Consider the following 27,035-nt stretch of genomic DNA (forward strand, 5'->3'; position numbering starts at 1 on the left):
TGAGCCACGAGAAACGATGTCCGCGGAAGAAGAAAAGGTTCCGGACCTCGAGGTACGTCAGCGGTTTCGTCGCCGTCGTCGCGCGCGCGAGGCGTGCGCGCGCGTGGATTACGCAGAATAGGGTTTCGGCAGGCGTCGCGGGACGCGATCGGACGCCCATCGACGCACGCGCGAGTGGAAAGCTCCAACGCGAGGGCGCCGGACTGATGAAGCGTGATTTTACCAATCGTAGGAGGTCGACACCGATGGGGAAGATGAACAAGGTACGTAGAAGGACGGCGATTATTGCTGAATTGGTTTGCACCTTTAACCTGTGCGAGCGAAGCGCGCGGCGCGAACGAGCGAGAACACAGACTGACGACGAGGTGTCTCGCATCCATGCAGATGATGATGATCACACGATGAGCAAGGCTGAGAAGAAGGCGCGCAAGACGATGGAAAAGCTCGGTCTTCAAAAGCTTGAGGACGTTCAACGCGTGACGCTTCGCAAGAGCAAGCAGGCGATGTTCGTCATCAACCAACCCGACGTGTACCACGCCGAAGGCTCTGACTCGTACGTCATCTTCGGTGAGGCGAAGATGGAGGATTTGGCCGCGCAGGCCGCCGCGTTGAAGAATGCCTTCAAGGCTGGCGCGCCCGCCGCGGGCGCCGTGGAGGCGGCTCCGACGCTGGAGACCGCCGAAGAGGAAGGTGATGTGGATGAGACTGGCATTGAAGCCAAGGACATCGAGCTCGTGATGACGCAAGCGAACGTGAGCCGCGCTAAGGCTGTTACCGCGCTCCGAGCGAACCCGGGTGACATCGTTTCCGCCATCATGGACCTCACCATGTAAGCGGGCGAGAGGAGAAGACAAAGCTCTCGCGTCGAGTCTGTTCTCGCTCGTTTGCGAAAGAGTTGTTTTGTGAAGTGGGTGATCAACCGAGCACGCAGGGGATGTTTACGCGCGATACAAAAGTCGCATTGTAGTAACTAATCTTCGGCGGTTCCGTTATTACAACGTTCGCGACGCGCCGTCGCGCGCCGCGCTTTTGACCCCGAACCAACCCTCGTTCGACGCGCGTCCCTCCGACCCACCCATCGTTCGATCAACCATCCATAAATCCGACCGCGCGATCAATCTCACTTCTTACCCTTCTTACCCTTCACCGCCTTCGCCTCGCTCGTCGCCTGCGCGTCACAATCGTCCCGCGCGTCTCCCGTCAGTCTCTTATCCGCCCGCCCGCGCGTCGTCTCATCCCCCCATTCACACCCCACCGCCCACCCCATTCGTCCCTCGCATCGCGCGTCCCCCCCTGGACGTCGCCCTACCCCCCCCCCACCGCCCGCACCGCCCGATCGCGCCGTCGTCGCGTCGTCGTCGTCCCATTCGCACCTCGATCGCCCGCTCGCGCCTGCGCGTCCCGTCCCGCCCGCGCGCGCTCGCGCTCGACGCCCCGCTCTTCGCCGACGCGACGACGGCGCCGCCGAACGCGGCGCACGCGAGCGCGAACGCGGCGTTCAGGGCGCAGAACGTCATCCGTCGTCGTCGCGAAGTGTCGAGTGATGTCGATGCGGACGATCGCGCCGCACATCTCCGCGCCATGCTCCGAGCGTGCGCGCGACGGGCGCGGAATGTGACGTCGTCCGCGGCGAACGCGCGAGCGATCGCGCGCGCGCGACACGGTGGGCTCGGTGCGGAGGAAGAGGAGCTCGCGTACGCGCCGAAGACGCACACGCGGTTCGAACCCACGGAACCGACATTCATGACGGTGTTCACGCTGGCGAGAAACGAGGCGGCGACGAAGATGGAGAGCGCGGAGGCGCAGGAGCGACACATCGCGCGATTGATCGGTATGCTGGGAGGATCGCTGAAGTCGTTCTACGTGACGCAGACGGGGGATCACGACGGGGTGGTGATTTACGCGTTTCCGAAGAATCACGACTCGAGAACGTTCACGTGCTTGTTGAGGCAGTCGTTGGGAACGGAACGTGAGTGCACGACCAAGTTGATGTCGAGCGGCGATGCGGCGACGAGCGCGAGGGCGGCGAGGGAGGTGATGAAGCGATTGAAATGATCGCGAGGGCGAATTCGGAGCGCGAGACGCGCGGACGCGGAGACGCGCGCGGTTTTGTAAGTCATGTCCTCCTTCATCGCGCGCGCGCGTCGGCGATCCATCGCGTGCGATTGATTTTTCCTCGATTCCTCGTCGACGCGCGCTCGCGTTCAATCGAACGTCTCGAGTCTCGATCGCGCGTCGCGTCCGCACAGCGCGCCGCGCCGCGCTCGAACGCCTCATGGATGACCTCCCGCACCGTCCGTACGGCGTCGTCGACGACACCGCGTTCGCGCTCGAAGGGATGTGGATGCCAAATCCCGGGGAGTACCCGCCGACGAAGCACCCGTTCGATGACGTGAACACGGTGCGTTCGCGCGCGCACGCGTGAAGAGATGTGCGTTGTTGACTCGCTTCGGGACACTGACCCGAGTATGTTTTCGATTCGCAGCGCACGCGAGCGCTTCCGGGACGCGCGGGGGCGAAGACGCGATCGTTGGCGTTTTGTCCGAATGGCGCGTGGCTCGCGGCGGCGTGCGGCGACGGTGAGGTGACGATCTACGACGTCGAGGCGGCGACGCGAGCGAGCGCGCTCGCGGGACACGCGTCCTCGGCGGAACAGGTGGCGTACGATCCGGCGAGCGCGAACGGTGATCGAGCGCTCACTGTGAGCACTGATAAGACGGCTAAGTTTTGGGACGTGAAGAGCGGGAAGTGCGCGTCGACGATCGAATTGAAGGAGGCGGGATACGCGTGCGCGTGGTCGCCGAGCGGGCGACACTGCTCCGTGGGCACGGCGGAGGCGGTGAAGATCATCGACGCGACGACGATGAACGTGGTGTGGGAACAAAAGTTTGAGTACGAAGTGAACGCGATGACGTGGGACGTGAGTGGGAAGAAGTTCATGCTGGCCACGGGACAGGGGAAGATGGAGAAGTTTTCGTTTGACGACTCCACGGGCGCGCTGACGCACGCGTCATCGCACTTCGCTCACAACGGAGGGTGTTACTGCATCGAGATGGATCCCACTGGGAAGTATTTCGCCATGGGCGCCGCTGATGCTATCGTGAGTTTGTGGGCGACGGAGGAGTTGATGTGTTACGACACAGTCGTGCGTCTGGATTGGCCCATTCGTGCGCTGGCGTACAGTCACGACAGCGCCTACATTGCCTCGGCGTCAGAGGACATGTTCATCGACATAGCCGATGTGAAGACTGGATCGTGTATGGCACAAATCAAAACCGAAGTCGCGACGAATGCCGTCGCTTTTCATCCCAAAGAACTCGTGCTCGCGTACGGGGGTGACGATCCAAAGGGCACAGTTAGACTGTGGTCCGTAACCAAGGGTTTCACCATGGGAAGCAAATGATTGTATTATCACAATGGAAGAAACTATTCGCTATGCTATCGTATTGGTGACGTATCGTACATTCATTTTCTCACCCTCTCACTCTCGCGTCGCGCTAATACCGTAGCCGACGATCGCGACTGGCAACGTCGGGTGTTTGATGGTCGACGCTGAAGTGCCGTGCGTTACCACATTTGTGTTCGTCATCGTCGACGCGTTTCGGGTCCAACGAGGCGTTGGAATCATGATCGATTTACGCACTTGCATGATGTGCGCACGAGCGGCGTTCAATAGCGCCGGAGTCGGTTGTTTTCCCTCAGCGTGAACCGGGAGCTCGTGGCTGTACACGACTTGTCCTCCACCCGGAGTGCGATCAAGACGACGCTCAATGAGAGTGACCACGACGCGCATTCGACCAGGACACGTCGGTTGATGGTTCCACGAGCTCGGCGCGAGCACGCTCAGCATGGCAACGAGCATACTCGGTTCCTCACCGCTCGTCTCGGCGAGACAGTTCTGAAGAGGAAGAAGCTCGTAGTCGCGCACGCTGAATCCGAAGTCCAACGCAGCTCTCAGGGACGACTTGAGAACCTTTTCCATCTCGAGCGCGATCCAGGGAGTGATTATACACACGCGCACCGAGCTTGGAAGCGCCGATACGTAGACATACGGCGCGGTATCTCCGAGCGCGCCTTGGTCCTCCACGTACACGTCCTCGTTATCGATGCTCAAGTGATCGCTCACATAGACCCCGTGCCATGTCACCAGGGGTGAGTGACACGCGGGCGTGACGCTCACACCCATATTAGACGGCAACTGTGCCTCCATGAGTGATCGATCGTGAGGATCTCTCGGATTTAACGTCGCCGTCGCGACGTCTACCGCCAGGAGCACGTCAGCGGTGTTCAGCGTGAATTTCCCGCTATCCACCAAATGTCGAACAACGTCAGATTTCCGTGACTTCCGCCTCGGACTCGTCTCGCTCTCATCATGAAACGCGTACGGATCATCTATGTCCTCCCTTTCAGGGCCTCCTTCACTATAGCGAATGTCCAACGCCCTCTCCCTCGGCGTCGCCGCCGGCGCCAGCCCGCTCCAACTCGGATGAAACGGCGAATGCGCCGCGCTCACGTAACTCATGTGCGTCGCCGCAATCGAGGTCCCTCGCCGCACGCTCGCCGGGTTCGGTAGCACTGTCACCGCACACCGCTTCGCCGGTCGCCTTCCCGGAAATTCCTCGCTCGAACCGCTCCTGATTTCGCCGTGCGCGATCAGCGTCGATCCGTCCCAACTCTCGCACACGTGCACTCGTATTCCCCCGCCCGGATCTCTCGGACCCATCACCCCCTCCAACGCCCCCGAATCGCGCATGCCTCCACCATTCCCGCGATGTAACTCCCCGAACCCGTCGCAATCGAACAAGGGTGTCGTCGCGATCAACTCTGCGCGCGCGTTCGGTTGAAACGACCAGATTTCCAATTCGCACCCGCCGCGCTCCGTCTCTCTGTAGCTCACCACGTGATCGCCGCTCGAGAGAAATCCCAGGAGCACGCACTCGAGCATTCGTCGCGGGGCGTCGACGACGCGCTCGACCGGGACGCACAGCCGCGGGGGGACGGCGCGAAAGATTCTGGAATTGGACTGCGCGGCGGAGCGCGCGCCGAGCGCGCGGGCGTGGAGACGCCGCTGGACGTCGTCTCGGCGCTTGGACGGCATTTACGAGATTGCGTGCATGTAAATCGGGTGAATCGTACGCGGCGGAGACCGTCGATGCGTGCGTCGATGTGTGCGGTGGGTGAAGTCTCGCGTCCACGAGGCGCGCTCGGATGTTATTGAAAGTTAAAGACACGCGCGGTGCAATCATCGCTCGCGGTGATCACGCGCGCGTGATCGGGGCTCAAAGCGAAGTCGAGGATTCCCTTGACGTGTCCGCGGGCGTCGCGGACGCAGGTGTTGGAGCGAGCGTCCCAGAGGCGGACGGCGCCGTCGACGGAGGAGCTGCGAGGCGGACGAACGAGAGAAGAGTCAGTCGGCGCTGCAAGTTGTTGATGGATGGGATGTGGCCCACTCGACGACGTAAGCGATGGCGATGGAATGCGCCCGCGCTCGATGATGTCGACGAGACGGGGCGAGTAATGTTCGCAGCGGTACGTCCACCTACGCGCGTCATGTAAGAGACGCGCGAGGCCCTTATGCTGCGGAATCAAGCGCGACGCGACGAGTCGTTTGAACGCACCTATAGAGCATCATCGTGTTCGGGATCCACTTTAATTGACTCACCGCACCATCGTGCGCGAGAGATCCCCGGGATTGGCACGTGTTAGTGTCCCAGATGATGGCGAGTTTGTCGATGGAGCCCGTCGCGGCGAGCGGCATGACATCGCAAAATCCAACCGCCTCAATGGTCTCCGTGTGCGCGGCGAGCGGGGCCAAAACCTTCCCATTGCCGATGTTCACTAAACGTGCGGTATTATCTTCGCTCCCAGTGATGCTCAGTCCTTGATTCGTGGGGTGGAACGCGACGCACGTGAGCGGACCGTCGTGAAAAGGATGCCCGCGGAAAACGTGCTCGCAGTGCCCAGTGCGCGGTTGCCAAACGCGAAGCGAGCCGTCGTAAGAACCGGTGACGACTTGCTTCCCGTCTGGCGTAAATCCACCGCACGACACACGCTCGCTGTGCCCCGTGAACACCTGCATGAGGGCCCCGTCGTCCCCGTTCCACATCCAAGCGGTGAAGTCCTCGCTCCCGGCGAGCACGACGCGTCCGCGCGGATGCCAAGACAACCAATCGATCCCACCACCTGGACCGTCCAGCGATCTCAGTAGTTCACCACTCTTCCCATCGTGCACGCACACCCGTCCCTCGAGCCCACCGGTGGCGAGCAATCCCCCGTCTCCGCTGAACGCGCACGCCGACACGCTCTCTTCGTGCCCGCCGAGCGGGACGCTCGCCGCGCCTCGTCTCAGGTACCCCTTATCGTCCCCACCACCCGTCGCCACCGTCGCTTCATCCGTCAACGACGACCACGCGACGCAGAACACCGACGCCGCGTGCGCATCGATCACCAACTCCGCATCGTCTCGATCCGGCGTCACCGTCTCCGTCCCGCACTCGTCCCGGTCCTCCGCGTCATCCGCCGCCGTCACATCCTCCTCGTCGTCCGACGACATCGGCGCCTCGTCGTCCTCGTCCAGGTCCGCCATCTCCTCGTACTCCGCCGAGTTCAAATCCACGAACGCTTCATCGCTCTCCACGTCCGGGTCCTCCATCGACGCGTTCGCGTCCATCGCGCGCTTTCCGGCGGCGGGCGCGCGCGAGGAGAATCCCGAGTGAATCCGTCACCTCGGACGCGAACGCGCGGTGGAGACGTCGTGGAACGCGCGCGCGGGCGACGCGCGCGCGGTGTCGCGCGCGCGCGGTCTCGCTCGACGCGCGCGTCGAGGAATGCGCGTCGGCGTCGTGCGCCACGTCGGGCGCATCGTGAAAGCCCCGCACACGGCGCCGCGCGCGACGCCCGAGCGCGTGCACGACCGACGATGCGACGGACGATCGAACGCGCGGTGCGTCGCGCCCGTCGAGGGTGCGACAGCGCCCGCGCGGCGTCGCGAGGCGTGGCTGTTCGAGCGATGACGACATCGGTGACGCGCGCGCGCATCGGTCGCGACGGATCGCTCGGTCGACGCACGGCGACGGCGTCGGCGAGCGATGCGTCGGGATGGAATTTTCTTCGACGGTGTCGAACGATGTTCGTCCAGACGCAAGCGACGCCGAACCCGGAGTCGTTGATGTTTCAACCGGGACGGGACGTCTACGCGGAGGGGTCGAGAAACTTTGGAAGCGCGCGGGAGGCGATGGTGTCGCCGCTCGCGCGAAGGTTGTTCGCGATCGACGGCGTGACGAATGTGTTCCTTGGCGTGGATTTTATCACGGTGACCAAGGATGCGGATCACGATTGGGAGACGGTGAAGCCGAGGACGTTTGAGGCGATCATGGATTTTTACGCGAGCGGCGAAGCCGTCGTGGACGAGGCCTCTTTGGAGGGGCACGGGACGGCGATCGAGGAGGATGACGATGAAGTCGTGGCGATGATTAAGGAGCTGCTGGAGACGAGGATTCGACCGGCGGTCGCGGAGGACGGTGGGGACATCGTGTTCAAGGCGTACGACCAGGAGACCGGGGTGGTCTCCGTGCAACTCATGGGAGCCTGCGATGGATGCCCGTCCTCGAGCGTGACGCTGAAGAGTGGTATCGAGAACATGCTGATGCATTACGTTCCAGAGGTGAAGGGTGTGCAGCAGTGGTCGCCAGAAGACGAATTGGACATTTTAGAACTCGCAAACTTGCACCGAGGACGTCGCTAGTGGGCACCTCGACAGCCAAGCGCGGGGATAAAATTACAACTCATCGCGAATCGCGCGTGCGGTTCGATGTGAAAGTCATGCAATTGTTTTAATAGCAACACGAAATCACTTGCGCCAGAGCTCTCCGTTTCGTTCGAGCATCGCGTCGAGCTCGGCGACACCCTCGACGTCGTCCGCCGTTCGCCCGCTCAGGAAACTCCAAAACCAGTTGAAATACGATTTCGACCCCATACGGCTCTTTAATGAGCACTGCGTGCCAACAGGGGCCGTCACGAACTTACCTTCATCACACGCGCAGCTCGGACCGAAACTTTCGTTCTTATTCCTCGCAGTCGCCTTCGTGGGACAAAGGCCAAACGTTCCGTCAAGAAGCGTTTTGAACTTGTCGTCTTGCTGAACCGCAACGATCGTGAGCTCGATCCCGGTGTTCGGCGTCGCGAAAACGTCATCCCATGCCCCGTGATCGACTCTTAGATACGCCGTCGGCGTGGCATTGCCCTCGGCATCCACGCCCGCGCCCGCGATGTAGACCGAGTATCCGAAACGCGACACGAGCTGCATCTCCTTCACCAACGCCTTCCGCTGCGTCTTGCTGGTGATCTCTCGACGCCAAATTATCGTGCTCACCTTACCACTGGAAAGTCCTTTTCGAAACCTCGCGAATTGCGACCTCGAGCGTTGTGCGTCGTTGATGAGGACGACGTGCTTCGCATCCGGCGATCTCTTCCTCGCTTCCTCAAACTCTTCGTCGAGCTGTTTCCCAACCTTGCGCTCGTTCCACAACTTTTCCACCGCGACGTTATCGAATCCATTCTTGTACAAAGTGCTCCTGAGCGCGTCAACCGCCTTCTCGTCCACGAACGTCCGCGTCTCGCACTCAAACGCGCCCGCGTCCACCATCGAAGTCACCCACGACCCCATCTTCGCCGCCAATCCCCCGTCGACGCCCACGGACGGTTCCACGCTCCCGACATCCCCCGCCGAGCGCGTCACTCGCGGTAACCCCAACGTCATCACCACACACGGTCCCGGCGCGTGTCGCTTCCTCACCGTCAGCGCCAACTCCGCCGCGATGAAATCAGCCTTCGCGTTCGACGTGTCGTACTCGCACGCCCGTCGCTGAAAGAACTCCCTCTGCGCCATCGACAGCGCTCGAACGCACTTCGCGTCCATCGCTGGGTCGTACGCGCGCCCCGCGCGCGCGGTTGTTTGCATCCAGAGCAAAAAAATCGTAAAGAACGCAAACGTGACGACGGCGCCGCACCCGCGACCGCGACGGACGGCGAAGCGATGGAGACGCTCGCGGCGTCGGAGTTGTTCTTTGCTGTACCCCATCACCGGGGCGCGCGGGGGGGTGTGCGGATGCCGAGGGACGATGGATTAGAATTGTTGAATGATTACCGCGTCACCGCTCGGGACGCTCCGAGCGGAGACGTCGCGGTCGACGTCTCACATCGGTGCGAGCGCCCGACCCTCCTTGGCGGCTCGTCTAGCGACGTCGGCGACAGACTCGGTGAATAACTCCCCGAACTCGCACCAAAACTTACCCCGTCCGAGCGAGGCGAGCCGTACCGCGGCGCGCTTGGCCCATCCGCTCCTTCGAGCGTGGCGCCTGTCGCGTCCGCCCACGGGTAGATCTCCGAGTTTAAGCCCACCGAGCGGGTCACCCGCGTCAACGGCGTCAATAACCCGATCGGTCACCTCCTGCCGCGATCCCTGGGCCTGTAGGCCGACTAATTCCGTCAACGTGTCCACGTCGAACGCTCCCGGGTATCGCCGTCCGTTGACGCGCCACGTCGGCGTCGTCTTACAATTCGTGCACGCCAAGCACCTCGACGCCCGCCCGCAATCGACGTACAATCTAGACCACTTCTTTGGAATCAACTCCGCGAGCAATTCCTTCTGCTGTCGGCATCTTTCGCACCAAGGCGCCCCGAACACGCGCGCGTCGAGCCGCAGGAGCGCCTCGCCCAGGAGTCTCCTCCGCCTCGCCTCCTCCGAGTCGCTCGTCGACGCCTCGCTCTGTTTCGTCGACCGCGGCGGGTGGGAAAAATCAACGCGCGCGTCGTGTCTCGGCTTCGCGTTGCGCGTGCGCGCGCGAAGATCGATCGCGGGCATGTCACGAGCGTCGTCGTCTGACGAAAATTTTTGTCACAGAGCTTTGAATTCCGTCACGTTCCGCACTCGCGCGCGCGCTGTGAGACGCGCGCGCGCGTGAAATCGCGTCCGTGGGAAGATGCGGGCCGTGGGTGTGATTTAACGAGAGGTTCAGGTCGAGCGTAGGTTCGTGGACGACGCGAACGGGGGAGATGGCGCGTCCCGGTCGAGCAACGGCCCGAGGAGCCGCGGGGGTTCGCGCGCGTTCGCGCGCGCCCTGGACGTTCGCGATCGCGATCGCGGTGATTTCAAGGGTTGTGGGGGTGCGAGCGGCGGTGTCCACCGGGGCCCCGCTCTCGGGGGCGACGAACGGGGCGGCGGAGGCGGTTTTGGATTACAAGAGCGTTCCGGGAGGGCGGTGCTCGCCGAACGATTCGACGAACACGATCGTGTGCGACAAGCTCGAGCCGGCGTCGACGAAGAATTACGCCTCGTTTGATTTCGTCGTGTACGACGTGAACGGAGCTCGGTGCGATTTGTGTGGGAGGGAGTGTAGCCTGGACGGGAGCGCGTGGGCGTATTGCGGCGCCACGCCAGTGTGGTACTTTGGATTGACGGTGGGACAGCATCAGTTCAAGGTGCGAGGTTTAGGAGGAGATAATACGCCTGGTAATACCCCTGAAGTTTACAACTGGGTGATAGAAGATCCACTAACGGTGGAGTGGGACTCGGCGTACGCGACGCCTTCAACCTACGGGACGTCGAATTCAGTAAATACATTCTACATGCAGTCATCGCGGCCGTCGTCAGCTTACGTTCAGTTCGAGTACAGCACGACGAACGATTACATCAAAACCTACACAAGATTGCCGACCGGGACGAGTTCGGTGAACGTGACGCCGAGTTACGGGGTCAACGAATTCACCTTTAGAGCAGTATCCATTGAAAGTTACACCGGGAAATTGCTAACGGAGTCCTCCGTGAACCAAATTTCTGTGACGTACACCATAGATAACGTGAATCCATCGGTGACATTCGTCAGTGGATTGGCGGATGGTGCTAATCCGTCGATGGATACCGTGTCGTACGTCGTATCAAGCACAGATGTGGATGTGGTGAACAGTAACGTTCAGTCAGGACTGCAGAAGATCGAGACGCAGTTCACGCGTGTGGATAACGGGGCGTCGAATCCTTCACCCTTACACACATGGATGACGTACACCGCGTTTTCGGGGAGTCCCACGGACAAAAACGTGACTGTAACCCTGACAAATCTCGCAACACTCGCAGATGGGACGTATGAGTTATTAGTTAGATCTACAGACAACGCCGGTAATGTCGCGACGGCTGCCAGCAGAACGATGGCTGTGCAGCTCGCGAGTATGATGAGGGTTCCAGATGCTTCTCGTTTGAACGCCACGACGACATCAGGAGCTCAAACTGCGTCGGGGGCGATCACGCTCGCATCGGTGCCGAGCGATGGATCGTTAGTGCCTACGGCGTACGAGGTGAGCGGAATCGTTGGTGGTGTGTTAGCTCTCGAATCCGCACCAACAGTGCCTTTGGCGAACAATACGCTGGTATCTCCATCAGATGCTACCACTGGATTCAGATTCACGCCGACGGTGTGCACGTATACAGGCGATGCGTTATCAAGCACATTTGGATTTGATTTGAAGCCGTCGACGAGCACGACAGATCTCACGAAGGTCGTTGATCTTCCTGCGCACTCTTACATAACCGTCACATGGACGAACAGTCCCCCTATATTGAGCTTGATTGCTGCCTACGAGTTGACACCCATTCATATTGCAGATGCTGCCAACATGGGCACAACTGTGCGCGACTTTTTGGATGCACACGTGTTGGATTGCGACGCTCAGCCTTCATTGCGAACTGTTCCGTATGGCGTTGCAGTGGTGGGAAGCGATCAAACACGAGGGACATGGCAATTTTCAACAGATTCAGGTGCGTCCTGGACGAACTTTGACACCAACGGTGCGTTGAGCACGACCAATGCGCTGATACTCAAAGCCGAATCGAACGAGCGGGTCAGGTTCGTTCCAACGTTCACGTCGCTTGAGGACGAGTTCATGGTGTCGTTTGCATTCCGTGGATGGGATGGAACGACAAGCGAGTCAACTGGTGCGACGGGAGTTGATATCACAACGAATTCACACACTTCACCGTCGGGGTCAATAAGCGCGTCAACAGCCACTGCTTTCCTTTTAGTGCGCGGTTTCTCCCACTCCTTTTTTGAACGGACCGATAAGACGGTCACTGCTTCTACCAGGAGGACGTTTGAGTCAGGTGCGAACAGCTGTCCTCCGTCGCATCGTCGTTCTGTTCGGATCCCTGTTGCTACTGCGACGGAGGGTGCCGAACCCAAGATCAAGTCTTCATCAGCGCTTACCGTGACTCCACCTTGGACAATCGAGGCATGGGTGCGTCGCGACGTGTGGCTCACCGCTCAAACCCTGTTTGCGAGTCCAAGCGATGGCAGTGCGATCATGCTTGAAATGAGCGAAGCGAGTGGGAAGGTTGGCATTGTACCTCCCAGTGGGGTCAGTGGAGGAACGTTTAATTACCTCGCTCCACTTGGAACGTGGGTGCACCTGGCGTTCGTGATGTATGAAAGCAGCTATCCAACAGCTTACAGCGCTCCAGGCGCAAATCTTCGATTGGTCGTGAATGGAGCCTTCCACAGTGAGCTCACTAGCGTCGGATTCAACATGCCTCACGGAATCATCGGTGGCTCTGGTATTGCAGGCTTCTCCATCGACGAGGTGCGATACTGGTCCGTGGCTAGGTCGATTGAGGATATTCACACCAACATGGAACGCTTCATGGCTGGGAGTGAGACAGGTTTGGTCTCGTATGTCCCCTTTGATGCTGGATGTGGTTTGTCCGTGTCTGATAGGTATGCTGGTAGCTCAGCAACTTGGACTCTAACAGCAGCCGAATGGATAGATGCCCGTATGTTCAAGTGCGCTTTCGTGAGCGCCATCACACCGCCCGTGATAAACTTGTACAGTCCTCAGAACACAGTGATGCTGATTGGTGAACGTTTTAAACACCCATCGTCGGCTGCGGGCTACGACTGGGGCTCAGACTCCGTGTCTAAATTTGACGGACTCAATGCCGTTTGCATATTCGGTTCGTCGAGCGCTGGAAATCGAACATCGCCGGCGGATGTGATCTCAGACACGGCGGTCTTATGTTTTCCGCCGGATGTGGCACACGACGTCGCGGTTGTGCAGCCCGTGTTTTGTGACTATTCCCTTGGCTGTTGTACAGGCGAGACGACGGTCGATTACCATATCGAAAACGCTACAACCAGGCCTTATGATGCTAATTACGTATCGTACGCCGTGAATGAGGTCCCAATGTACGACACTCCGAGTCTTACTTTCAGCCGTGGTGAGATCACGAATATGTTACCAGCAGCGATCGATGAGGCTCTCGGTGGCATTCTAACAGTCACTGGTTACGGTTTCTCTCCGTCGATCGACACAAATTTTGTCAACGGAGCTCCAAAGTGTGCGTTTCGGTACGGGTCATCTAGCGAGTCTCTCTACACAGACGCCGAACTTATCTCGGACACGTTGATGAAATGCGAGTTTCCCACCAGATCGCGAGCAGATATGGAAAATGCTGAAGCCAGAACATCGGTTGAGATTGCTCTAGTATATTTATATGGCGATGAAGCTTGGAGCTACCAAACTGGATGGATCGAGGTAGTGGTGTCGAGCTACGACTTGCATTTTGGGCTTGACGAGCCACTCACGAGCGTCTCAGAATTGGGTGGGAGCGTACTCTCGATAACCGCAATTTTTGATGAACCAGATACGTCCAGTGTCAGGGTCAAGCACGACTCTGGTCGAGTGACGTCGACAGACGTAGCGTGCGCGTTTGGCACTGTTAGACCAATTTCGGCTAGATACAATGAATCCGAGACGTTTGAATGCGTCGCCCCAGCCGCGCCGAGGGCAACCCCCACGAGTGTGCCACTTTTCGTTTCGCTGTTCGCGTCATCTATGTTTACATCTTTTTCCCAGTTGACGCTTCTCTCATCTTCAGGAGAGCTGGATTACGTCGCTCAACCGATTGTTACGGACATTTTCCCAAGGCAACTCTTCGCAGTACCCACAGCGAACCTACTATTCGCCGTTGGATCCGATTTTCCAAGTTTCAGCCCGCGGTGTCGATTGAACTCAACATACCTCACCGTGAACAGTTATCTCTCGTCAGAGCTCGTTCTGTGTTCTGGCGTCGGCGTGGGTGGGGCAACTCCCGGTTTCCACGCCGTACTCGTGGATAATTACATGTTGAATGTGGATGACGTGTACTCTCCAGGCAATTATGACAACGGTGTGATGATTCGAGATGATGCGCATGTAGGCACAATCGTCACCGCTGGAGTGACCGGTCCACTTTATGGGGGATGGGCGCTCACCGTCTCCGGATCTGGATTTTTGCCAGGTGATGGATGCTCTCTGCATGTAGCGCCAGGAGAACCGAACGAGGTGTTGGATGATCCCACTTTCGGACATTTTGTAAGCAGCGCATTGATGAAGTGTCTTGCGCCAAGAGTCGAAGAAAATCCCGAGAGCTGGTACCTCCCGGATGAATCCAGTGGCTGGGTCACACAGCTTGTCGCTCGCCTTGCGGTTGAGTCCGTGGATCGAAACAATGACCCAAAGTCTCACGTGAAGTTACTTCACGGTTTAAATAACGCAAGTGTCCTCGCAAATTCTTATGCCGAGGCGACTTCAATTGAGTTTACTAGAGAAGATCACGTCTTTCTGAATCCTCAAGGAGGAAGTGAACTTGCTCTCGTTGCCAAGAATGGAACGGCGTCGTTTCTCAGCTCATCATGCCGATTCGGAACGATTCAAGTCCTTGCAGACTGGAGTTGGTCGAGTAACGAGACGTCGACGACATCGCTGGTGCGCTGCATTTCGCCCGCATTCGGGAAGTACAACGCCAACAAGTATCGTTTCTCCGTGACTCAAGGAGATCCCGGGCATTACGGTGAATTTGTGGTGGATAGCCTCAAGATGATGAAGTCTATAGACGATGATACCATTTATGAGTACGTGAACAACGCGAAGCAGCTCGCAACCCAGTTTGGTTTATCCTCTCCTAGCGAGCAGCTTGCTCTGTATGAGTGCTACGTCAAGGGCGACAGGAATTTTGTATTAGGTGCGTTTCAGGCGATTTCTTCGAACGTGTACGACTGTTCGATCAAAAACATGTTCGATCAGTTGGGCTACCGTACCAACTTGGCGTTCGTGTCTTTCGGTATCGGGATTAGAGGTGGCGAGGACGTGATTACACCACTTTTACTCCAGTACACGCCGCCGCCAATGATATCATCCGTCGCAGTGAGCGCGGTGCCACCGCCTTACGGTTATCGTCCAGCCTTCACCGAGAGTAATTGCACTACGCTGAAAGATGCTGCGTCGATGACACGCGATCTCTCCCATAGTGTGTACGAGGGTCGACCCCAGACGCCATTTGAAGTTGAGAAATTCGTGTTGCCCGCCTTGGACATCTTTGGAGGGGCATGGTGGCACGTTTCAAACGCAGTGGGTAACCCTCTGCACATACGAGGTCTTTATTTCAAATCACCCCAGGACGGGGGGGAAATATTGGTATCGTTTAAACACGAAGAAACGTCGGCCACCGCGAGGGGTCACTTCGTCTCCTCGGCGTTGATCCTGGTGGAGGTGCCAATCACCGTCGACGGCGAGCACGAAACTACGGTTCGCGCTTCCGTCGATAACGGTGTTTCTTGGTCGCAAGAGCGTGTCGCGTTTAGAATACACGAGTTAGATTATGTCGATCGCGATTTGCAGACGATCAGGCAAGCGTGCGCGACGTAAATAGAATTTTAGTGAACCATTTAGTAATTCTAGCCTCTCCACACACGCGTCACGTTTGAAGGGAACAAGCGACATTTATTAATTATTTGAAGTCCACATAACAAAGCGAAACTTTACGCTGACCGACGATAGAGTAGAACGAACTCGCTCGACATCAGCCGCGTTTCTTGTTATATCGGATCTCTCTTTTTTGTAACTCCGGAGGAACGTTTTTTTGGCGATACAGAAGGTACACACAAAATTTATCCACAGCAAAAACCGCTTACAAATCTTGGCTCCAGGTCATGCGAAGTTGGACGTCGTCCGCGTTCACACCACCGTCCTTGGAGAACGGCACACGAAGCTCATATCTGTCCTTGGTGACAGACATCTTGCCCGCAATGTCTTGGTCGACTTCGACGGCAATGCCAACGCCTTCGATGCCGGAGTAGTTGACGGTGGCCTTGTGGGAGGCAGCTTGGGAGCTTGTGTTAACCTTGGACTTCAATCCGAGCTTGACATCACCATTGGTGTAGCCAAGGTTAACCGTGGCGTCTTGGCTCGGCACATCGTACTCAACGGACGCGGTGACGTCATCGATGTTGAGCTTGTCGGACAAGTTGAGCTTGACAGACGCGCGGTCGGCGTCTTGCTTGTCACCGCCAACCTTGGAGCCCTTTTGCGCGAGCGTCACGGTGACATCGCCGACGGCCTCGACGTTGGTGTTGATTTGAAGCGAACCGGCTTGGCCCTGTGAGATGAAAATCGCGATTTGTCGTCAGTATCATTGATTTTTGAAATTTTTTTTGTCCCGAGCCATGCGGGCGCGCGCTGACTTGACTCCCCGTGCTAGCTAGATCGCGCTTTCAACCGTACCGTCTTGATGTTGCTCATGCCGAGATTAACGTTGCAGTCTTGGCCCGCGATCGTCGCAGACTTGTTGACGGAGATGTCGTAGTCGGACATGTTAGACAAACCCACGAGGTCATCCGCCGTGATGTTGTGCGAGACCCCACCCTTGGAGGAGATGCTGCGATTGTTCCATGTCGCCATCGGTTAGTTTTCTTCTTCCCCCTCGAGCGTCGATGACGATTGAGCATCGAGAACGCGCGCGTCGTTTGTAAAACTATTATTCCCATCAAATTCGTTCATCGTTCAACGTGAATGATGAAGCGATCGCTCGTAGACCGGTGAACGATTAAAAAAGCGTCGACCTCGAGGGGTTGCGCGCGCGAATGATCATCGATCGCACCTCGGGCGGTAGTTCGGCTTGGCGCACAGGCTCACCGAGCCCGAGCCGCCGCAGATCGGCGCGGAGGCGGAGATCTTGAAAGAATCTTCCGCGGCGGAACCGTTGCCGCTGACGACGATCTACGTTAAGGGAAAGACAAGGTGGTCAGTTGCTGACGTGTCTGAGGGCAACCCCAATTCTCGGAATTCTCGCACGATCGCGATCGCTCACGTGCGCGTTCGTTCGAACGACGTACGCGTCCGGACATAGACATGGTGGCGTCGTTCATTTTGAGAGAGTAGAGTTGTGTGTTTTGCTTACGGAGTGAGCGTGGAGAGCGTGGACGTGAAGGTCGACGCGCGGCGTGAAGTGACGCGGTGCGCTTTTCGTGCCGCGTCACGGGGCCACTTTCCCGCCCTGAGAGACTCTTGTTGCGAGTCATCACTCATCAAAAAGACCAGATCGACGCGCGAGATTGTGTATTGATGACTCAGCACGCGGCGTTTTCCCAGGGCTTCTTTTTTCTTGGAGCTCCGTATACAAGGTGAGTTTAATTCGATATGAAGCAATTTTTGTGCTTCATCGTTCCCCTGGGGCATCGTGCCAGCGAAGAAGGCCTCTCGGTCGGCCGATTGTCCGATGCCCGAGGTGCGGCGATGAGAGACTCCCTTTCGAGTTATGAATCAACGTATGAGTCACGAATCAAAGAAATCAAACAGACTCGATCAAAGTCGTGCGGTGATTGGTTTTCGTCGCGAGCTCGAACCTGCGCGTCGCCGCGACGTCCGCATCCGCCTTTTCGAGTCGCGCTTCGAGGAAACGTAGACAATGGTGCGTGTGCGAACGACGCGATGCGATAGTACGCAGATGATGCGTTCGGCTCCGTTCGATGCGCGGGGCCGAGCGCGATCGTGCGCGCGTCGAGAGCGAGCGCGCGGGCGCCGTCCGAGAGCGTGGAAAACCCTACGACGGCATCGTTTTCCTTCGGCGTCGACGCGCGCGACGGTCTGTTTGTGTGAGAGGCGATCGGGAACGAACAATGTGAATGTTTCCTCTCGATCGATCGCTTCTGCGTTTGGGTCGACGCTTGATCGAGAACGCACGAATGGATTGACTGACGATGATCGATCTCGTGCTCGTGCAGGCTGGGGACAAGTCTGAGAACCCGATGCGGGCGATCCGCATTCACAAGCTCGTGCTCAACATTTGCGTTGGCGAGAGCGGTGATCGCCTCACGAAGGCGGCGAAGGTGTTGGAGCAATTGACCGGTCAGCAACCGATCTTCTCCAAGGCGCGCTACACCGTGCGCACGTTCGGCATTCGCCGTAACGAAAAGATCTCCGCGCACGTCACCATTGGTAACCGGGACAAGGCGATGCAAATTTTGGAGAGCGGGCTCAAGGTGAAGGAATTCGAACTCCTCAAGCGCAACTTCAGCGCCACGGGTAACTTCGGTTTCGGTATCAGCGAACACATTGACCTCGGCATCAAGTACGACCCGTCCACAGGGATCTACGGTATGGATTTCTACGTCGTGTTGGAGCGCCCGGGCTACCGAGTCCACCGCCGGCGTAAGCAACAAAAGAAGATCGGTAAGCAACACAAGCTTACCAAGGCTGATGCGATGAGATGGTTCCAACAAACGTTCGAGGGCGTCATCCTGAACAAGGCTGTCGCCTAAGCGGCTCCTAGTTCGCTCCCGTAGCTCATAGAAACCGTCAGCACGACAAACGCGTGTAAGACAATCGTCTCACGTTTCGTCGTATCCACACTCACTCAAACCATCGCTAGCTCGTCCGTCTCGCCGAAAATCACCGTTTCATCCCCCGAACCCCCGTTTGAATCGTCCATGACCCTCACTCGCGCTCTCCCTCCCGGGCGTCCCTGCGCCAGGTTTCTTCAAAATTTCCAATTCCATGAGTCACGACTCGTGGATACCCCCCCTATCTCACCCCCCTCGAACCGCCGCCCCGCCGACGTCGACACGCCCGCACAGACCGTCGCGCTCGTGCACTCACACGCTCGCCCACGAACGCCCGCGGTTCCACTCACCGTTCCCGCGTCCATCCGTCGAGCGCACGCGCCCACGCGACGAACGAACGCGTGCATCGGTGTCTCACGCGTTTTCAAGAGCAACAAACAAGATGGCAACCGAGGCGCTCGTGACCGTCCCTAGCGACGTCGCCAAGCCCGAGACGGCGTCGAAGAGGGAGGATGACGCGACGGAAAAGAAATGGCGCGAGACGGCGGAAATTTTTGAGTACGGGAGCGCGGCTAACCCGGACATGAGACCCATCCCGGTTCTGGTCCACCCAGCGGATCTGCACGAGAGCGGCGAGACTCGAGTGATTCCGTTCGATATCAACGATTTCTTAGACATCACGGAGTCATGCACGTCACCGAACCTGATGGCGTCCTTCGTGCGCATCGTGAAGGGTGAGTCAATCGAGACGAGCGCGAAGGCGACGTCCCAGGCGTTTTACGTCATTCGCGGCTCGGGCGAGAGCGAGAGCGAGCACGGGAAGATTTCGTGGTCCACGGGAGACATGTTCGTGCTACCGGTGACGAAGGGTGGCGTGACGCACGCGTGTATTGATGCGGAGGCGAAAGGCGGGGCGGCGCTGTATTGGGTGCATGATGAGCCGCTCATGCAATACCTTGGCGTGAGCCCCGCGGACGAGAAGAAGTTTGAACCGACGCTGTACCGCAGAGAGCAAATGCTGGAGCGGGTCGAGGAAATTAAGCACGACAGTGGTGCGAGCAACAACCGATGCGGTGTATTGCTCGGCAACTCGGCGTGCTCTCAGACGAAGACGCTGACTCACGTCCTGTGGTCGCTCTTGAACTCCATCCCAGCAAAGACCGTGCAACGACCGCATCGTCACAACTCTGTCGCACTCGACCTTGCAGTCGCCGCGAAGCCCGGCGTTTACACCCTCATGGGTAAGGAAATAGATAGCCAAGGCTTTATTATCGATCCCATTCGATGCGATTGGATCGAGGGCGGCGTCTTCGTCACTCCTCCGGGCTGGTGGCACTCGCACCACAATGAGAGCGACGATGTTGCGTGGGTTTTGCCGATGCAAGATGCTGGCTTGTACACGCACCAGCGCACCTTGGACATTCGATTCGTTGACGACGAATTGGAACTTCACGCTGCGGGTCGGATTAGAGGAAGCGCGTTCGCGGTGACGAACAAGCAGTACATTGAACTCGCCGAGTTTGGCGGATCCGTTCCGGCTCCGAAGAGTGACAACACGATAAAGCGCGTGCTCAGCGTAGAGTGCATGACCTCCCAACTGGGTGAGAGCAAGCGGGCCAAGGCGACGCAAGTCGGTGCCTCCATCTGCTCTCAGCCCGAGCCCGAAGCGTGAGTATCAATCATTATTTATGAATACAACAATTACAATTTCTAGCCACAACTTTGTTTGATCGTGGACTCCTGCACGAGCTAAATGATGTGCTGATCTGCGGGCGGGACTATATCGTCCACCGCCGGTGCGGCGATGTGTGCTTCCTGCGTCCCGAATGATATGTAACTCGATACCATTATCATACCGCAAGTCATCAGCAGAACCGTATCGCTGGCTCGACTGGCGATGAGCAAAAGCCCGATGACCAGTATGTTGAGCGGAATCCGGAACGCACTCGTCATCGTCGCCCGCATCTTGTTAGGAACGTACTTCGCCCGTAACACAGCCATGACGGGCCAGTAAATACCCAACCCAAACTCAAAAACGCAGAATACCCCTAGAGTGAACCAGTAATGCGTGAATACTACGGCTGAACAGAAAGCTACTGCGGAACAGGCGAGGACAATGCGGAGCAACCTCTCCGGAAGCAACCTCGATTCGAGTATGTGGAACACCTGGCTGCCAAACATTTTGCACACCATGAACCCACTAAAAATCATGCCGTGCGGTACCTGAACCCCCTCTCCGGAACGTTGCTCTAATATGGGCGTCCAGACGAAGACGAAGAGATGAAGCGCGGCCTCATAGAGGGAGTTGGCAAAGCCAAGCCGCAACAAATCGTGCGATGCTAAAATAACCTGCACGGCGCGCTGTATGCTCGATCCCTCCGTTTCCTTCGACGAAATCGACGGGCTGAGAGAGGGATTTGAGGCACTTGAGTCGTACTTTGGCCACAGATGCTTAGCTCCCGCTGCGCACAGTAAGAGCGATACCACCCCCACGTCAAACGCCGGAGAGTACACATTCCTTGACGACGCCAAAGTGCTCTCCCCGAAGTCCACCTCCTGCTCTAACTTCGACCTCGTATCGTCCATCCCGATCCACGACAGTCGTCTCGTATCTGTGAGCTCGACCACGGCGTTCGCGACCAATCCTGCCGCCACTGCGCTAGCAGCGTTGAAGAAGGTCGCCACACTAAACAGTCTCGCCAAACGACGTCTCTCGATCCCCTTCTCGTCCGCCTCCGTGATCACCCACGACTCAAAGTTTGAAAACAACACGCTATAACTCATACCTCCCAATATCCGACTCGTTAACACCGCCCACATCGCGTTCGACCGCATCAGCGCGCACGACGCTGCGTACATCGTCCCGTACGCCATCACCATCACCCTGTGTCCCCTCCTGTCGCCGACGCTCGCCAGCGCCGTCCCCAGTGTCGCGGAGACGCCATATCCTAAGACATACACCCCACTTATCGTTCGCTTCGACAGACCGTGCCTTCGATAGGCGGCGTAGAGGTAGGCGCCCTGAATCCAATCACCAAACGTCCCGAGGACGTAGACGACGACGTATCGACGCGTCAGGGCGAAGAGGGCGTCGCCGCGACGGGACGTCGAGCGGGGGGAGTGGACGTGAGACATCCAGCGTTACCGCCCCCGACGCTCGGATCGAGTTCGGGCGAGGACGCGTCGACGGTGCAGTTTTGTGACGCTCAACGATGCGCGAGGCGGTTTGAACATAGGAAACTGGCTTGAGGCCACACCCGCAGTTAGCTATCGATCGAGCAGAAAACGTAAAATAAAGCAAAGCTCGATGACGTGAGTCGTTATTGTTGATTCGGAAATCGTTTTTATTAAAATGATATGCTTTCGATCTGCTAAGGTTAATCTAAGGCAACGCCGCAAGCGACGTCACGACGAAAAACCGCTTAGTAGAAGCCGAAGCCCTTGGCCGCGTTGGTGAGGACGTTGGAGTGAACCGGGTCCGCAACGTGGGATTGCCAGTTGGCGATCGGGCCTTCTTGGGTGGCGAGCGCTTGGAAGATGCAGCCCAACCACGCGAACATGGAGAGGCGGCAGTGCTTGAGCTCCTTGATCTTGAGCTCTTCGAGGTCACCAGACTCGGCGAGGCCGAGCGGGTCGAAGCGTCCACCCGGGTTGACGTCACCGACGGTGAGGCCATCATCGAACGGAGAGTCAGAGATACCGGTACGGTACGCTTCCGCGGCGCCAACGAGAACGATCTCGATGATGAGCACGTTCCAGAAGGACGGGTAGCCGGAGCCTTCCGGGGCGAGCGGGGCGACGGCGCCCGGGAACTTGTCGGCGACGGCCGTGCAGTCATCCGGGGTGCACAAGGTACCCGCGGTGAACCACGGGATGCCAGTGCCGTTTTCGGCGGCCCAGGCACCGGTGACACCGAGCATCGCCCAGCGGCCGTGGATCACTTCACGCTCGGCGTTCTTTTCGGAGCCGAACGGGATGATCGGGGACTCGCCACCGCCCGGGTAGGTGCCGAATTCCGGGTAGATGTCAGCCTTGACCGTCGTGGAGACGGACTTGGCCTGCGAACGCGAACGAAAAACAAAAATCGTCAGTCACGTGTTCACTGATGTCTCTCTCCCACTCTCCACTTGTCTCTGCTCCAACCGATTTGCATGCAGGTTTCTCCAGTCATGACCCATGTCGAGTCCCTCTCGTCGAGCGACCAAGATCTTTCCAGATCCACCATTGATAAGGGACCGCATCGTATCTCCGTCCGCGAACGCGCTCGTCGCCGCCTACGCTCTGGACCGTCGCGACGTGCGGTAAACTGACGGAGAATCCCTCGGAGAATTACCCACGGATCGATTCCCAACATTCAGTGCCGCACGAGCGTTCATGAGCCCGTTCACGACGACGACGAAGCGATCGCGCGGAATGCGATCGAACGTATTGGACGCTCGCTCATCGATCCGCTCTCGCCCGTCGTGCGCGCTCGCATCGCGCGTCACCGTGGGTCGAATGAATTAAATACGTACTTGGACCTTTTGCGCCTTGAAGGCGGCGACGCGGCCGACGAAGGAGGAAGCGAGAAGAGCAGACATTGTCTCGTGTGCAGGAATGCGGAGCGCAGCGCCCGCGCGCGCGGTGTCGCGATCGCGGCTTGCATTCATCGACCAACACCAACACATAGGGAGATCTCATATACAGTACACGATCTCGACGCGATCTCATCCGTGGATGAAACGGGCGGTCGATATCGATCGTCCATGCCAGACTCACGACTCGTCGATTTCAGTGACACACCCGGGACGGTGATCCGCGTTTTTTTTGTTTACATACCATCCACGTGTTCTATGCGCACACTACGATGGTGGCGTCACCCCGGGCGATCCATCGGGCGCACCCGCGACTGCGCTCCGCTCCGCATTCCTGCACACGAGACAATGTCTGCTCTTCTCGCTTCCTCCTTCGTCGGCCGCGTCGCCGCCTTCAAGGCGCAAAAGGTCCAAGTACGTATTTATTCGATTGGCTCGCTCGAGCGGTGTCGGCGTCGTGTTCGCGCTTGAGAGGAACGCCGACGCGATTCGTGATATCCACGCGGGTGGAGATACGCGCGCGCGGGCGTCGCGTCGTCGACGATCGCTCAAGGGCGCTCTCGGGACGAGGTTCGGTGGGAGACCTCGAAGATATTTTTCCGACGCGTTTCGTGCGCGTCCCGTCCGCGTGGCGGCGGTGGCGGCGATGGAGGCGCGCGCGATCGTCCACGCGAGCGCTCGCGTGAAAAAAATCGTTGAGTTGGAGAGCTTTTTGGTTTGGTTGGAGTTTAATGTCTGTCTAGTGGGACGATTAGGATGGCATTCGGGGAGTAATCCGATTATATTGAAGCGTGAGACTGACGATTTTTGTTTTTCGTTCGCGTTCGCAGGCCAAGTCCGTCTCCACGACGGTCAAGGCTGACATCTACCCGGAATTCGGCACCTACCCGGGCGGTGGCGAGTCCCCGATCATCCCGTTCGGCTCCGAAAAGAACGCCGAGCGTGAAGTGATCCACGGCCGCTGGGCGATGCTCGGTGTCACCGGTGCCTGGGCCGCCGAAAACGGCACTGGCATCCCGTGGTTCACCGCGGGTACCTTGTGCACCCCGGATGACTGCACGGCCGTCGCCGACAAGTTCCCGGGCGCCGTCGCCCCGCTCGCCCCGGAAGGCTCCGGCTACCCGTCCTTCTGGAACGTGCTCATCATCGAGATCGTTCTCGTTGGCGCCGCGGAAGCGTACCGTACCGGTATCTCTGACTCTCCGTTCGATGATGGCCTCACCGTCGGTGACGTCAACCCGGGTGGACGCTTCGACCCGCTCGGCCTCGCCGAGTCTGGTGACCTCGAAGAGCTCAAGATCAAGGAGCTCAAGCACTGCCGCCTCTCCATGTTCGCGTGGTTGGGCTGCATCTTCCAAGCGCTCGCCACCCAAGAAGGCCCGATCGCCAACTGGCAATCCCACGTTGCGGACCCGGTTCACTCCAACGTCCTCACCAACGCGGCCAAGGGCTTCGGCTTCTACTAAGCGATTCCTCGCTGATGCGGCTTCGGAGAGGAGTGTTTGATGGTCTTCACCTATGAACGTTGACCGCAAGATTTCTCTGACAGCGCGTGTGAACGCCACCTCCCTCACGTCCTTTTGGAGATTCGTTCTGAAATTGTATCTACTCTTTCCTTAAACTGCAAACGCTCGCCTACGCTCCTTTCGCCGCGGATAGGCTTGAGGAGGCAGCTTTGATGTCTCATCCTCCCTCCCTTTGTCTCCCCGCACACATCCGCGTCCGGACCTCTCTCGAGCGCTTCCGACCACGACGTCGCCCTCGTACGCGATGTCGCGCGTCGCGAGAGGGTCTCAGACGACGCTGAAGGGCGCGAAACGTTCGCCCGCGACGCAGAATCGCTCGCCGTCGTCCCGGTCGCGGACGATTCGAGCGCGCGCCGTCGCCGATGCGAACGCCGTCGTGGCCGTGGAAGACGCGAGAGAGCTCGCGGCGTGGTTATCGTACGATAAGGGTGTCGACGCGAGCGCGCTGGCGTTCAAGGAGGACGCGAAGGGCGGGGTGAGGGTGATCCTCAAGGCGGATGCCGAGGCGGGCGCGACGGCGCTTCGCGTCCCGCAGAGCGCCGCGGTGACGAGTGTTGACGTCGGTGAGCATCCGATTGTGAGTGAATTAGCGAGTGGACGACCAGAATTGATCGGTCTGGCGCTATGGCTGTGCGCGGAGCGGATTAAGGGAGGGGCGAGCGAGTGGGCGCCATACGTGAAGACTTTGCGGGCGAATCCAGACGCACCGCTGTTTTGGACCGACGCGAAGGATTTCGCGTTGTTGAAGGGGTCACCCGTCGCCGCGGACGCGATCGAGCGATCGAAGAGTGCGAGAACTGAGTATGCGTCTATCACGGAGGTGATCAAGAGCGATCCAAGCTCATATCCTCCTGAGGCGTACGAGTTCCTGACGGAGGCGCGCTTCGTGGATGCCCTGGCGACCGTTTGTGCCAAGGCGACGTGGTTACCGACGGCGCAATGCTACGCCCTAGTGCCGTTGTTGGACGTCATCAGTATAGGTGGGGCTCCCGTACCGGGTGTCCTTCCTCCCTCGGCTTCGGACGGCGTGGTTCGATGCGGACCGGCGGATTACGACGTTGACACTGCGAGCGTAGTCCTCCGATGCGCCACTAAGGCGGCGGCAAACTCCGAGGTCATTCAGCTCGATGCCTTGCAGAGAAACAACGGCGAACTCTTCCTAAACACCGGTTACGTCGATCAGAAGCATCCCGGGGACTACATTTACATGAAAACAGACATCCAAACCTCCGATCGACTGTTCACGGCGAAGAAGCAAGTGTTGGAGGGCATGGGATTCACCGCAGCGGATCAGTACTTCCCGGTGTACAAGGATCGAATGCCGACGCAGCTGTACTCTTACCTTCGCTTCTCTCGCGTCCAAGATCCGGGCGAGATGATGGCAGTCTCCTTCGAGGAGGATAAGATAGTTTCGGTGATGAACGAGTACGAAATCCTACAGATTCTCATGGGCGACTGCAGGGAGTTGATGGCGGAGTACGACACGAACGAGGAGGACGAGCTCAACCTGTTGAAGCTCTCGGACCAAATGCCCGTGCGAGAGATCGAAGCAGCGAAACTGCGGATGTCTGAGAAGAAGCTCATCGGTGCGACGATGAACGCGGTCCGTAAGCGTCTGGCACCGATTCGAGGGATCCCAACAAAGCAAGGAATGGAAGACCCGAACCAGGATCTGCTGGACATTTTCAACGCAATTGAAAGCATTCCCAACAAGCCGAAGGAGATGTTTGAAGATTTTAAGAAATGGGCGCGCGGTGATTACGAAGACGAACTTCCGCGCGGGGGCGGCGGAGGTGGATGTGGATAGTGCAATGCTGAGCTAGAACTGTATCTTTAAGAATTAAACAACACGCAAAATAAAAACGCCTACGCCTCAACCGCACCTGGAAACAGACGCATGAAATTCTCTCCGCGGATCATATCGATCAACTCAGGATCGGCGGCGAGCTGAGACTCCAATAATCCGACAGCGCCAGCGTACCCGCCGTCCTCCATGGTCACGAACGGATAATCCGATCCCCACACGATGCGCTCTCGCCCAAACGTCTCAATCAATCGCCTCAACTGTCGCTCGGTGGAATCCGATCCGTCCTCTGTCGCCACTCGCACTCGAAAGTGCGCCGAGCACTTGACATGTATCTGCTCAAGTCTCGCCCTAGGGCTAACAGATCCTCGAACCCCTCGTCCTCGATGCCCTTCGTGAAGCCAAAGTGATCGATCAAAACTGGCACCGTCGGCTCCGCCTCGCACAGCGCCCGAAATCGCCGGAAATCTGCGGCTTTAATCCGTGAAAG

At 58.4% G+C, this 27,035-nt stretch overlaps 18 protein-coding genes across 18 annotated transcripts in view; 9 read left to right on the forward strand and 9 right to left on the reverse strand.

Annotated features, from left to right (window-relative positions):
- Positions 1-16: 16 nt before the first annotated feature.
- Positions 17-833, forward strand: OT_ostta03g04380 (Nascent polypeptide-associated complex subunit alpha; the record flags this gene model as incomplete). Its single annotated transcript, XM_022984857.1, has 3 exons — positions 17-52; positions 233-263; positions 385-833. 3 exons carry the CDS (start codon positions 17-19, stop codon positions 831-833), a joined length of 516 nt encoding a protein of 171 aa, XP_022838580.1.
- Positions 834-1,120: 287 nt separating this feature from the next.
- Positions 1,121-1,517, reverse strand: OT_ostta03g04390 (unnamed product; the record flags this gene model as incomplete). The annotated part of the gene is made up of 2 exons (XM_003078290.2): positions 1,121-1,168; positions 1,374-1,517. The coding sequence occupies 2 exons, from the start codon at positions 1,515-1,517 to the stop codon at positions 1,121-1,123; spliced, it is 192 nt and encodes a 63-aa protein (XP_003078338.2).
- Positions 1,518-1,581: 64 nt separating this feature from the next.
- Positions 1,582-2,055, forward strand: OT_ostta03g04400 (Uncharacterised protein GYD; the record flags this gene model as incomplete). The annotated part of the gene is made up of 1 exon (XM_003078291.1): positions 1,582-2,055. One exon carries the CDS (start codon positions 1,582-1,584, stop codon positions 2,053-2,055), a length of 474 nt encoding a protein of 157 aa, XP_003078339.1.
- Positions 2,056-2,275: 220 nt separating this feature from the next.
- OT_ostta03g04410 (WD40 repeat) lies at positions 2,276-3,403 on the forward strand (the record flags this gene model as incomplete). The annotated part of the gene is made up of 2 exons (XM_003078292.1): positions 2,276-2,401; positions 2,486-3,403. The coding sequence occupies 2 exons, from the start codon at positions 2,276-2,278 to the stop codon at positions 3,401-3,403; spliced, it is 1,044 nt and encodes a 347-aa protein (XP_003078340.1).
- Positions 3,404-3,481: 78 nt separating this feature from the next.
- OT_ostta03g04420 (unnamed product) lies at positions 3,482-5,098 on the reverse strand (the record flags this gene model as incomplete). Its single annotated transcript, XM_003078293.1, has 1 exon — positions 3,482-5,098. One exon carries the CDS (start codon positions 5,096-5,098, stop codon positions 3,482-3,484), a length of 1,617 nt encoding a protein of 538 aa, XP_003078341.1.
- Positions 5,099-5,211: 113 nt separating this feature from the next.
- Positions 5,212-6,670, reverse strand: OT_ostta03g04430 (G-protein beta WD-40 repeat; the record flags this gene model as incomplete). The annotated part of the gene is made up of 2 exons (XM_022984858.1): positions 5,212-5,380; positions 5,619-6,670. 2 exons carry the CDS (start codon positions 6,668-6,670, stop codon positions 5,212-5,214), a joined length of 1,221 nt encoding a protein of 406 aa, XP_022838581.1.
- A 339-nt stretch (positions 6,671-7,009) lies between these two features.
- Positions 7,010-7,744, forward strand: OT_ostta03g04440 (NIF system FeS cluster assembly, NifU-like scaffold, N-terminal; the record flags this gene model as incomplete). Its single annotated transcript, XM_003078295.1, has 1 exon — positions 7,010-7,744. The coding sequence occupies one exon, from the start codon at positions 7,010-7,012 to the stop codon at positions 7,742-7,744; it is 735 nt and encodes a 244-aa protein (XP_003078343.1).
- Positions 7,745-7,849: 105 nt separating this feature from the next.
- OT_ostta03g04450 (unnamed product) lies at positions 7,850-8,917 on the reverse strand (the record flags this gene model as incomplete). The annotated part of the gene is made up of 1 exon (XM_022984859.1): positions 7,850-8,917. The coding sequence occupies one exon, from the start codon at positions 8,915-8,917 to the stop codon at positions 7,850-7,852; it is 1,068 nt and encodes a 355-aa protein (XP_022838582.1).
- Positions 8,918-9,193: 276 nt separating this feature from the next.
- Positions 9,194-9,862, reverse strand: OT_ostta03g04460 (Thioredoxin-like fold; the record flags this gene model as incomplete). The annotated part of the gene is made up of 1 exon (XM_003078297.1): positions 9,194-9,862. The coding sequence occupies one exon, from the start codon at positions 9,860-9,862 to the stop codon at positions 9,194-9,196; it is 669 nt and encodes a 222-aa protein (XP_003078345.1).
- A 191-nt stretch (positions 9,863-10,053) lies between these two features.
- OT_ostta03g04470 (Concanavalin A-like lectin/glucanases superfamily) lies at positions 10,054-15,729 on the forward strand (the record flags this gene model as incomplete). The annotated part of the gene is made up of 1 exon (XM_003078298.1): positions 10,054-15,729. The coding sequence occupies one exon, from the start codon at positions 10,054-10,056 to the stop codon at positions 15,727-15,729; it is 5,676 nt and encodes a 1,891-aa protein (XP_003078346.1).
- A 262-nt stretch (positions 15,730-15,991) lies between these two features.
- On the reverse strand, positions 15,992-17,228 carry OT_ostta03g04500 (unnamed product; the record flags this gene model as incomplete). The annotated part of the gene is made up of 4 exons (XM_022984861.1): positions 15,992-16,459; positions 16,585-16,738; positions 16,961-17,079; positions 17,196-17,228. 4 exons carry the CDS (start codon positions 17,226-17,228, stop codon positions 15,992-15,994), a joined length of 774 nt encoding a protein of 257 aa, XP_022838583.1.
- Positions 17,229-17,767: 539 nt separating this feature from the next.
- On the forward strand, positions 17,768-18,620 carry OT_ostta03g04510 (Ribosomal protein L5, conserved site; the record flags this gene model as incomplete). Its single annotated transcript, XM_022984862.1, has 2 exons — positions 17,768-17,770; positions 18,084-18,620. 2 exons carry the CDS (start codon positions 17,768-17,770, stop codon positions 18,618-18,620), a joined length of 540 nt encoding a protein of 179 aa, XP_022838584.1.
- Positions 18,621-19,083: 463 nt separating this feature from the next.
- Positions 19,084-20,313, forward strand: OT_ostta03g04520 (RmlC-like jelly roll fold; the record flags this gene model as incomplete). The annotated part of the gene is made up of 1 exon (XM_003078302.2): positions 19,084-20,313. One exon carries the CDS (start codon positions 19,084-19,086, stop codon positions 20,311-20,313), a length of 1,230 nt encoding a protein of 409 aa, XP_003078350.2.
- Positions 20,314-20,390: 77 nt separating this feature from the next.
- Positions 20,391-21,776, reverse strand: OT_ostta03g04530 (Major facilitator superfamily domain, general substrate transporter; the record flags this gene model as incomplete). Its single annotated transcript, XM_003078303.1, has 1 exon — positions 20,391-21,776. One exon carries the CDS (start codon positions 21,774-21,776, stop codon positions 20,391-20,393), a length of 1,386 nt encoding a protein of 461 aa, XP_003078351.1.
- Positions 21,777-22,063: 287 nt separating this feature from the next.
- On the reverse strand, positions 22,064-23,221 carry OT_ostta03g04540 (Chlorophyll A-B binding protein, plant; the record flags this gene model as incomplete). Its single annotated transcript, XM_022984863.1, has 2 exons — positions 22,064-22,699; positions 23,156-23,221. 2 exons carry the CDS (start codon positions 23,219-23,221, stop codon positions 22,064-22,066), a joined length of 702 nt encoding a protein of 233 aa, XP_022838585.1.
- Positions 23,222-23,563: 342 nt separating this feature from the next.
- Positions 23,564-24,681, forward strand: OT_ostta03g04550 (Chlorophyll A-B binding protein, plant; the record flags this gene model as incomplete). Its single annotated transcript, XM_022984864.1, has 2 exons — positions 23,564-23,629; positions 24,046-24,681. 2 exons carry the CDS (start codon positions 23,564-23,566, stop codon positions 24,679-24,681), a joined length of 702 nt encoding a protein of 233 aa, XP_022838586.1.
- A 304-nt stretch (positions 24,682-24,985) lies between these two features.
- On the forward strand, positions 24,986-26,548 carry OT_ostta03g04560 (Rubisco LS methyltransferase, substrate-binding domain; the record flags this gene model as incomplete). The annotated part of the gene is made up of 1 exon (XM_003078307.1): positions 24,986-26,548. The coding sequence occupies one exon, from the start codon at positions 24,986-24,988 to the stop codon at positions 26,546-26,548; it is 1,563 nt and encodes a 520-aa protein (XP_003078355.1).
- A 59-nt stretch (positions 26,549-26,607) lies between these two features.
- The window catches only part of OT_ostta03g04570 (Amidohydrolase 2), a gene marked incomplete at both ends in the record, with an annotated part of 1,015 nt that continues 587 nt past the window's right edge, over positions 26,608-27,035 (reverse strand). Inside the window, one exon of the mRNA XM_022984865.1 lies at positions 26,608-27,013. Coding sequence (XP_022838587.1) covers positions 26,608-27,013 — 406 coding nt within the window. The remainder of the gene's footprint in view (positions 27,014-27,035) is intronic.

This window comes from Ostreococcus tauri (assembly GCF_000214015.3).
Source record: "Ostreococcus tauri WGS project CAID00000000 data, contig chromosome 03, whole genome shotgun sequence".
Lineage (NCBI taxonomy): Eukaryota > Viridiplantae > Chlorophyta > Mamiellophyceae > Mamiellales > Bathycoccaceae > Ostreococcus > Ostreococcus tauri.